The 10936-nt window shown below is 51.7% G+C and overlaps 1 protein-coding gene across 1 annotated transcript; it reads left to right on the top strand.

Annotated features, from left to right (window-relative positions):
- The first annotated feature begins 227 nt into the window (after positions 1-227).
- Positions 228-8542, top strand: R3HDML (R3H domain containing like). Its single transcript, XM_040981094.1, has 5 exons — positions 228-488; positions 3220-3338; positions 4475-4607; positions 5508-5623; positions 8410-8542. Exons 1-5 carry the CDS (start codon positions 228-230, stop codon positions 8540-8542), a joined length of 762 nt encoding a protein of 253 aa, XP_040837028.1.
- The last annotated feature ends 2394 nt before the right edge of the window (positions 8543-10936 follow it).

Below are 10936 nucleotides of genomic sequence, written 5' to 3'. Positions count from 1 at the left end.
CGTCTGGGCATTTTTTTTCCCCACTGCCCAAACCACTCAGCACCCTGTGGAAGGAAAGAAGGAGTATTAGGTACCTGGACCAGAGCTGGGTCAGGAGACCTTTGCCACGTTCCAAGAGGGTGCAGTTTTCTGGAGGAGAATTCTCGGGGTTGGATGCTCTCATGCCTGCCCCTGCCAGGCAGCCAGCCCTGACTGACCCAAGCAGAGAACAATCCCCACAGCCAGCCATGTCCCTGCTGCCTAGCACCATAGGCCTGGCTGGCCTGCTCCTCTGGGCAGGCCAAACAGTGGATGCCTTGATGATATCCAATGCCACTCTGGCACTGTCCAGACCTGAGGACACAGCCACGAGGCCCCTGAGTGGCCTAGGGGTGCTTCGGCATCGCCGGAAGCGTCACATCTCTGCCCGAGACATGACCACCTTATTGGATTATCACAACCACATCCGAGCCAGCGTGCACCCACCTGCTGCCAACATGGAGTACATGGTGAGTCCCCCTGACTGCCCCAGTACCTCTCCCAGCATACAGCAGCCCTTCTCCCAGGGCCAGAGTCACGGCTGGTTCTGAACAGCTGGGCCATTTGCTGGTCTGGCCCCATTAGCCAGTGTCTGGTGTCTGAGTCCTAAGCAGAGGGCAGAAATAAGTCTGTCCATTGTATAGATGAGGAAACCAAGGCAACTGCATGGGGTCTTCAGGGAGTCTGGGGCACAGGACAACTATTTACAGGGCACCCCAGTTTTCCACAACTTCCCTCACCCCCACTTTGCACATATCCCCAGCTGGGATTCCAACCCAGGGATACCTGCTGAGGTTGTATCTACTGTATTTTTATTATTATTATTTTAAGATTTGTTTGTCTTAAAAGTAGAGTGACTGGAGGTAAGAGTGAATTTAGAGAGAGAGAGCATCCAGCTACTAGTTCACTTTCCCAGGCCACGCCAGCTGAGCCTGGGGCAGGCTGAAGCCGGGGGGCGGCCAGGAACTCCATCTGGGTCTCCCACATGATGGCAGGGATTGAAGTAATTGAGCCATGATCCGCTAGCTGCCTTCCCAGGTGTGTTAGCAGGGCTTGGGGTCAGAAGCAACACAGCAGGGATTCCTATAGCTAGCCCACCTACCCCTGGGATGGTATCTTAAACAATGTAACAGTGTAATACCAGTGCTCTAGACCTGGCTCCACACCTCAGGCTGTGTGTTGTCTCTGGCTCCAGAGGTAGGGTGTGTGTGTGTGTGTGTGTATGATTGTGATTACATGCCCAGGCTGCCCTCAGCAAGCCCTGGAGCCAGGGACCCGAGAAGTGGGGGACAGGTGCTGAGGTCCCCAGGCTGAATGAGGCAGCTGGGAAGGCTGCACTGCCCAGGGCCCTCTGCAGAGAAGGCAAGCCCCCTGCATGGCAGAGGCAACCTTGCCCTTAATCCCTGCTCCTCCCCTGGGACCATTGTCCCAAGGCAACCTGCAGTGACAGGCTTCTGCGCCCTCCCCCACCACACACGAACACACAGATTTCTTTAGGGAAAGACGGCCCATCCGTCCTCTCTCCATACAACACTGTAGCCGGGGAATGCTTCTCCTTGGGTAAGAGGTCAGTTTCATCAGATACAGGCTCTTGAATGGATGAGGAAGGATGTAGTTCCTCTCCCCATGGAACTTACGCTTGGTGGTGGGGGCAAAACATCAGTCACGACATGCCATGTCATGTCATGCCAGGTCATATCATTAATGTTGTGCCAGGTCATACCAGGAGGTAGTACAGGGCTGGGGAGGGGCAGAAGCAGGAGCCAGGAAGCAGACAGCTCAAGCTAGGTTAAGTCCCTTATTTGCTCACGGACTGACTCATTCACTTATTACCATTTTCCAAACAAATGACACATTCATTCAGCAGCAGCTGGGCATGCGTGGCACTGATTCTTCTTGATGTGTCAGTGCACAGAGCCTGGTGCCCAGGGACCCGGGGAGCAGAGAATGGCAGTGGAGGTGAATCTAATGTTCAGCAGGTTCCTTCCCTCAGTTTATCCCCTTTGGAGCATCGTGGGCCACCCAGTGCATCTGGGCCCACGGACCCTCGCAGCAGATGAAATATGTGGGGATCATTCCTTCACCTTCTGCAGGAGATCAGGTGTGTACCTCTGTCCCCCCACCATCTCTTCCTCACCACAAATGTAGGAATCAGAGGATGCACCCCTCATTCCAACTGCCCTGGCTGCCACAGCCCCATGAAAGTTGGGGTCTCCTGTCACCTTCTCTGCCCCTCCACATGGGTAACAGCTATGATTTGCTCGTAGTTCCCAGCTAAACTGTTGGTCCTTGGGGTCTAGCACTATCATTCCAGAGTCCAAGAATGATTGGAGTAGAGTGTCCATCCCGTCCACTCCCCTACATCCTCCTGCTGGAGTCCCAGGGGAAAGGACCATCACTCTGCAAGGGCTTCTTGGCCTCAGTCCCGCTGGTGTTTAAGGCTAGTGTTTGTGGTTCCTCCCTCTGGAAGGAGCTCAGCAGCACCTACCCACTCGATGCCAGGGCTGGCCACCTCTGTGACAAGTGCAGCATCACCATGGTGCAGGGTTAGCACAGCAGTTAAGATGCTTGTTGTGTTCGATTGTACCTGACTTTGGGAGTTTAAAATTCCAGAGGAATTCAGAGGACGCATGGAAATCACAGTGAGGAGTAATACAATGGTCCCAGAGGAGAGCCCAAGCAATGCGGATTGCCCCTGGGCGCAGAGTGCAGTGTGACTGGGGAACAGGTGCAGAAGAGAGAATAGACTTCCCACGTCTCCTTTGATGTCTTAAAAATTAAACTTGTATATATTTTCACATTTCAAAATCCAGTTTTAGATTTAAAAATTAATGGTAATATGAACATACTTAAAAAAAAGTCCAACATACAAGGCATCCCCCTGGGCTTAGTCACTTCCCAGGGGCTGCTGGAAACTTTTGGGCAAACATCCTGAGATGTCACTCAAATTGAGGCCCTCAGGCTTTTAGTTCAGTAAGGGAAAAAAAAAAAAAAAAGGCAGCAGACTTGGAGTAGAGACCTGGGTGTGAACCTGCATTTGACCCTGAAGTCACAGCCCTTCCCAGAGCCTCAGTATTCTAATTTGTCAAGTGGGTTTGTGATGGGATTCCAAGGTGATAAGGGAGGCGTGGCCCCAATTAAATGCCCATCTCCAAACACTGTAATGACCCTGCTGGAAGTTTACAACCTTCCTTCCCCCAGGTCTGGGATGAGCAGCTGGCCAGATCTGCTGAGGCATGGGCCACCCAGTGCATCTGGGCTCACGGGCCCTCGCAGCTGATGAAATACGTGGGGCAGAACCTCTCCATCCATGCCGGCCGGTGAGTGACCCTCTGCCTGCCATTCAGTCATTTGACAAATGTGCATGAGCAACTTACTCCATGTCAGGTGCTATGCTTGGTGAGCTAGGGAGACCAGTTCCCTGCACAGGACAAGCCTACATTCTGCTTACAGAGGCAGGATGTCACAGAGATAAGGAGTGACTTACAAGGATGATGAAGGCAGCAGTGGGAAGGGCACATCTGGCCCCAGGGGGTTCCAGCAAAGTCTGAGATTGGCAAACCCACTCCTCTGTCTGACCTCCTCCTGCCACTCCCACTTGAAGGGGCGGGGGGGGGGGGGGGGGGGGTCACATTTTTACTTTGCCAAATGAAGAGGTGAGAAAAGCAGTCACCTTCCCCGCCTCTCCACATCAGCCTTGGCTCCAGAGGAGCAGGAAGACCAAACAAGGCTGGTGCTTTCAGCTGTGCTGGGTGGGCACTGGACCCTGGTTGCCTCTTTCCACTCTGGCAGCCGGCTGGGGGCTAGAGCCAGAATTGGGGAGCAGTGAATGATCCCCCAGAACCTTCCAGATGTTGGGCCATGTGCTCTTTTACCCAAGACTTCCCCGTCCTCTGTGTCTAAAACCTTCCCGTCAGGTTCTGCCCGAGCCCCACAAGCTGTCATCAGGAGACGATGGCAGTGGCAGTGCTGTTAGGCAAAGCAGCAGCATTGCTGGAAGTTTCCAGCCTGGCTTAATCCAGATTCTCTCCCTCTGTGACCCTTATGTAGATCTGTCTCTGACAACCGAATCTGACGAGGCCCAAACTGGGCATTCCTCAGGTCCAGGGCCAAGTGCCTGCCTCCAGCCTGGCCCTTTGTATGACAATGACCAGCAGTGTGTGACAATGACCAGCGTGAGGACTCAGTGACCATTTAACTGCGATTGGGATAAGTCTCCTTATCCCACGTGATCTTGCACATACACACCTGTGAGGAAGGGGCTTCCGTCCTCATTCTCATTGTACAGGTGGGGAAAACTGAGGATGGGGACTGAGGAGACCCACCCCAGGCCACCCAACAGGCGGGTGCCGGGCGCTGCTCCCGCCCGGATCTCTGCCCCTCTGCCCCTCGTCCCTCTGCCCCTCTGCCCCTCTGCCCCTCTGTCCCTCGTCCCTCACGTTCCTCGCCTCCACAGGTTCCGCTCCGTGGTGGATCTGGTAAAGGCGTGGTCTGAGGAGAAGCGGCATTACTTGTTTCCTGCCCCGAGGGACTGCAACCCACACTGCCCCTGGCGCTGCAGCGGCCCCGTGTGCTCGCACTACACTCAGGTACGCCTCCACCAGAGCTCGAAGTCCCTTAGAGGAAATGCAAAGGGGAGGAACGGGAGGAACTCAGGCCCCACTGCCTGGGCTCGAGCGGGGCGCCAGATCCTGCAGGCTGGCGGAGTGTAGATACAGCTCTATGGGGAAATGTCTTGCCTGGTTTGTTTCTCAAGGCTCTGTTGGCTTGGAAGGTGGACATCTCTTTGGAAATTAACACTCAGTGCTCAGACCACAACGCCAAGCCCATGTACACAGGCCACAGCTCTGCCAGCCTTCCCATGTACAACCCTTTCTATGACCCTGTGGCAGGCTGGGTTCCACCTACAAGAAAGAGTTCATCAACACATATATTCGATGAGAAGGATTGTTTTTGTCCACTTTATTTAACAACACAGAAGTTGAGATGTAGCCAGTACAACCTAGAGAATGAGGAGGCTGGTGCTGTAGTGTGGTGGGATAAGAAGACAGGGAGAGAAGGAGAGACAGATAATCCTCCATCTTCATTCCCAAAATGGCCACAACAGCGAGAGCTGGGCCATTCTGAAGCTGGGATCCAGAAGTGTCGTCCAGGTCTCCCACATGGGTGCAGGGGCCCACGCCCTGGTATTTACCTCCCCTGCTTTCCTAAACACATTAACAGGGAACTGGATTGGAAGTGCAACTGCTGGGACTTGAACAGGTGCTTATGTGGAGGGCTGGCACTGAGGCAAATGTTTGACTTGCTATGCCACAGCATCAGCCCTAATGCATCTTTAAAAAAAAAAAAAAACATCGAGATTTAGAAATATTAGAACAGCAAATATACAAAATCATGTGAGCAGCAACACAGGTGTGTTAGCAGCCGTGGGTATCAGGGCAGGCTTTGTGGCTCCCTGAATCCTTCCCCCTGACTCTGCCTTTCCTTAGATGGTGTGGGCTTCCTCCAACCGGCTGGGCTGTGCCATGCACACTTGCAAGAGCATCAACGTCTGGGGCAGCACCTGGCATCAGGCAGTGTACCTGGTCTGCAACTATGCCATTAGGTAAGCACCTACTCCAAGGCCAGGCAGGCCTTGGCCTTAGTGGAGCCACACCCTCTGCCAGCCAAACAGGCTTGCTCAAGGCTCAGTGGAATTTTATTATTTTAAAGTGCCTTGAAAATGCACTTATTTATCCATGTACATGGAAGGCAGAGAGCAAGCAAGCAAGCTAGGGAACTGGAGCTGGAGACAGAACTAGAGAAAGGGACAGGGAGAGAGATCTTCTGTCCCTTAGCTTATACCCCCAATGGCCATTGATGGCCAGAGCTGGGTCAGGCTGAAGTTGGGACCCTGATCGAGCTCAAGCCACGTCTCCCATTCAGGTGGCAAGGATCCAGGTACTTGATCTGTCATCTTGCTGCCTTCCCAAGTTGCGTGTCAGCAGGTAACTGGAAGCAGAGCAGTGAGTCAAACCAGGTACTCTGGTCCAGGCCGTAGGCATCACAAGGGCATCTTAACCATTGCACCAGCTCCACCACAGCCCTGCTGAAGATCTGAGCGAGTCATTGTATCTCCACAGGCCTCAGTTTCCCCTTTGAGGATTAATGCCACCTGCCCCACAAAACAGAAGGCGTGAAATACAAGCACAGGGCTGTGTGCTGCTTTGATCATGCCGTATGCTACTTACACGTGGCCTTAGGTTCTAGCGAGGTTCTCTGTTCTAGATGCTTCAAGTTTTTAGCTTCAGTGATTTCAATTGTTTGTTTATTTAAACAGAACTTTTCCCAAGGGATCAAATTCTTCGAAAAAAAATGAGCTTTGTTCTTTTTAATTAAAGATTTATTTATTTTTATTTGGAAGGCAGAGTTACTCAGAGAGAAGGAAAGACACAGAGAAAGATCTTTCATCTGTTGATTCACTCCCCAAATGGCTGAAAGGGCTGGAGCTGGGGCATTCCAGACTCAGGAACCTGGAGCTTCTTCTGGGTCTCCCAAATGGACAATGGGGCCCACTCTCTCAGACTATCCTCTGCTGCTTTCCCAGGCACATTAGTAGGAAGCTGGATCAAGAGTGGAGCATCTGGGCCCAGCAGCGTGGCCTAGCGACTAAAGTCCTCGCCTTGAACACGCTAGGATCCCATAAGGGCACTAGTTCTAATCCCAGCAGCTCCACTTCCCATCCAGCTCCCTGCTTGTGGCCTGGGAAAGCAGTAGAGGATGGCCCAGGACCTTGGGACCGTGCACCCATGTGGGAGACCTGGAAGAAGTTCATGGATCCTGGCTTCGGATCTGCGGATTGGCATAGCATCGACCGGTGGGCTCACTTGGGGAGTGAATCATTGGACGGAGGATCTTCCTCTCTGTCTCTCCTCCTCTCTGTACATCTGCCTTTCCAATAAATAAATAAATCTTAAAAAAAGAGTGGAGCATCCCACGAACCAGTGCCCATATGGGATGTTGGGATTCTATAGGCTTAACCTACTACACCATAGCACCCACCCCAAGAATGACTTTTATTCTATCGTCCCAGGCATCCCCACCTAACCTTCCTGCCCCTAAACTTCTTCTGTGTTTGTATGCACAGATTTTAAGCAATTTCTGTACCAAAAAGAACTTATCCTCTAATTCTGCTTTCCATACACTTTTTGAAGTATCCTTGTCTTTGTCCTCTGGTCATTTATGGGGCAAGCTTGCCATTCCATGCCTGCCAGGAAAAAGGGAAGACCCCCCAAAGCTGGCAAGTGGGACAATGATGGGATGGAAGTAGGGTCTTATGTTATCAAAACAAACTGATTTTGAGAGAGAATTCATTTGCCATACAACTCATCACTGAGTTTTAGTATATTACACACTCATATACACCCAGATATACATGCATATATATTTAAAAGAGGAAGAGAGAGTCCCTCACCCTAGACTAGTCCACTCCCCAGATGCCCACAATGGTTGCACCAGCAGAAGCCAGGAGCCTGAAACTGTCTCCAGGTCTCCCCAGTGGGCAGCAGGGACCCATGCAATTGGACTACCACCTGTTGCCTCCCAGGATGCACAGCAGCCGGCACCTCTGTCCAACTTGAGAGTGTCTTAACCTTAGGCCCAAACACCTGCCCCTATAGTGTGTTGTCACATGTTAAACAGTCTGATAAATTCTAAGTAACATGAAATGTGTGTGTAACAGTATTAAATGCACAACCATATGGAATTACTCTTAGTCACATTGTTGGGCAACCAAATCTTTTTAATCAGCCCAAAGAGAAAGATTGCAAACGTTAAGCACCAACTGCCTGCCTCTCCCTGCTAAAGATGGTGGTCTTTCTATAGGATTTGTTTGGGAACAAGAAGGAGGAATTTGAGAGAAAACCAGCAAAGACGTAGACAGCCATGGTGATGATGAGATATGGCAGCCACCTTCTCCTGGGGCTGAGCTGCACTTGCCATCTCACATGCCACTGTCACTTGCACAGCATTCCTAAGTTAACATATGTTCTCTCCTCTCATGTCACTTTCATGGGCATGTTGTCGTTCTTATTCAGAGGATAAACTCGAGTCTCAAGAAATGAAGCAGAGGTGCCAGGACACAGGGTCAGAGCTCAGATCTGCCCAGCCGAGGATTAGGGATTGCATCACGTACTTGCCTGGCACGGTGCTGGGTGCACCCACGTGTGGCGGTATTAGATCTTGGCTGCATCCCGTGAGGGTGGTGGGCTAGGTGTGAAAGAGGGGATGTGACTCGCTCAAGGTCACGCTGTCAGCGGCCACCATGCTGTCCCGGACACCTGTGTGTAAGTTGCTCGCTGTACTCTCCCAGCCCCTGACCCCGCTACCCTGGGCCTCTTCTTTCTCTTCCAGGGGCAACTGGCTTGGAGAGGCGCCATACAAGGTGGGGAGGCCGTGTTCTGCTTGCCCTCCCAGCTACCAAGGCAGCTGCAGTAACAACATGTGCTTCTCCGGCCTCAAGTCCAACAGGCTCGTGTGGTTCTGAAAGCCCTGGGCCCCAAGGCCATTTCCAGCCAGTCAGGCAGGAAGGAATTCCCAGACATCTGGTCAGTTGGCATGAGAAAAGGCCCTCACATCCCTTCTCTTCTCTCTCCCCTGGTCCCTCCGCGAAGGAGACCCCTAGCTTTCATGAACCCGTTTTCAGACAGCCCATGTTGAATGGCACCATCCCAGAGGCTCAGTTTTGCAGCTCTAAGGCTTCCAACTCAGTCAAGATGGCCCATCCAATAAAAGGCATGTATCACACGGTCTGTAGCCTGGATCCCACCTCCATTCATCCTGTCTCAACCAGCCAGTGCCTGGGCACTCTTTGATTCAGACATATTCCAAGTCTGAACTTTTTACAAACATGGGCCTGAGCTTGTGTTTGCCTTACACCCACCTCTGTTGCAAGTTCCTGGAGCCACTGCTTGGTCTGGGCCCTTTTCACAGATGGGTACACTGAGACTCAGCCAAGGGTCAGACTTAGAGCTTGCAAGTTGGTGCCAGGATTCTCAATGAGTGCACATCCCTAAACTTTCAGAGCTGGGGAGGGAACTCCCAGAATAGGCTGGAAGGAACCCTGCCTCCCAGGGCCGGAGCCTTCCTCCTCTTTATCTCTCTGCCTTGATTTCTATCCCTCTGTCTCCAGTTTCAGACTGTGCGTCTCTGATTCCCAGTTTTTTCTCCCTTATAATCTCATTCTCATTCCAATAAAGAACTTCCCCTCTCCCCACCCCATCCCACCCAGGGATCATAACACACAAAAGTCCTTTTGTCTCCTGAGATAGTAAAATCTCCTCCCTCAGACCTTGCCCTCTGGCAGGGGGCCCACCCCCTGCCTGGCGGGAGGCCCTGCCTGTGAGCACCCTGGGACGGGACACAGGCCTAGGCTCACAGTCCCTCCAGTGTTCCGCAGCCAGCATTCTCCCTTCTTGGTCACTCCCAACAGGACACAGCTGGTGTATGTGATCACCACCCCCTCTGCCCTCCTGGGGGCTCCCGAGAAAGTCCTTGAGTTCCAGGGCAATGTTTGTTTCTGGTCCCCTCTCCTTTGGCTCTTGGAGAGTCAAAAAGAAGAGTGAAGGGAGTGGGTCGTAGGAAGGAGGTCAGAAGGAACCTGGTGAAGCAAAGTCCTCAGTGAGTGGGTGCCTGTGTTGGGACTCTACTTCACAGAAGAATGAGGACAGGAATGAGACCACTTCACAAGAGTGGCTCAATAGCTAATCCTCCCCTTGCAAGCCCACTGGTTCCTATCCCGGCTGCTCCACTTCCCATCCAGCTCCCTGTTTATGGCCTGGGAAAGCAGTGGAGGATGGCCCAAAGCCTTATGAGCCTACACCCATGGGAGACCTGAAAGAAACTCCTGGTTCCTGGCTTCAGATTGGCTCTGCTATGGCCATTGCAGCTGTTTGGGAAGTGAATGAGCCAATGGAAGATCTTTCTCTCTGTCTCAACTTCTCTTCGTAAATCTGATCTACCTTTCCAACAAAAGTAAATTTAAAAAAAAAAAAGGAAGAAAGAAAGAAAGAAAGAAAGAAAGAAGAGAATCCAGGACTTGGAGTTCACTATTCTTAGCTTGTATCTCCCTGACTCTATTTCAATGGAGGGTGAGGATGCAAGTTAAAAAACTCCTCTCCTGGGCCCAGCGTGGTAGTCTAGCAGCTCAAGTTCTCACCTTGCACGTACCAGGATCCCATACGGATGCCAGTTCATATCCTGGCTGTTCCAGTTCCCTGCTTGTGGCCTGGGAAAACAGTTGAGAATGACCCAAAGCCTTGGGACCTTGCATCCGCATGGGAGACCCTGAAGAGGCTCTGGGCTCCTGGCTTTGGATCGGCACAGCTCCGGCTGTTGTGGCCACTTGGGGAATGAATCATCGGACGGAAGATCTTCCACTCTGTCTCTTCTCTCTATATCTGACTTTCCAATAAAAATAAGATAAATCTTAAAAAAAAAAAAAAGAAGCGCCTCCTCTCTTTTGTAAATTAATGATGACAGTGAGGGTGGAAAAGACTGGCTGACTTCTTGGCAGTTCTGGAATGTTTTGGAAACTTCATTGATAATGACCCTCTTGATAGCCAGGAAAGAGCAGCCGCAGGATTTGAATTCAGCATTCTTCATGCTGTTGCAACAGCTCCCTTCTGGCCCTTCCTGTGTCCTGATTGGCAAGGTAAAGAGGATGCCAGCCACTGGCATTGCTGAGCTGCCTAGGAGGTTAGCACTCTCATCTCTTAATCACCCTGAGTTATCATAGCTCTCACAGGCCATAGTCACTGTTCCTATCCCCATGCTACAGAGGTAAACTGAAGCTGAAGAAGCTGAATTTGAACCAATTCTATGGGATGCTAAATCTTCATGATCGCCCTTCCCACTCACCGGAGATGGGATGTGAAGAATT

Source organism: Ochotona curzoniae, unplaced genomic scaffold (assembly GCF_017591425.1).
Source record: "Ochotona curzoniae isolate NIBS_2020 unplaced genomic scaffold, NIBS_Ocur_1.0 contig_3520, whole genome shotgun sequence".
In the NCBI taxonomy this organism is placed as follows: domain Eukaryota; kingdom Metazoa; phylum Chordata; class Mammalia; order Lagomorpha; family Ochotonidae; genus Ochotona; species Ochotona curzoniae.
This window is presented reverse-complemented; position numbering and strand designations above follow the sequence as displayed.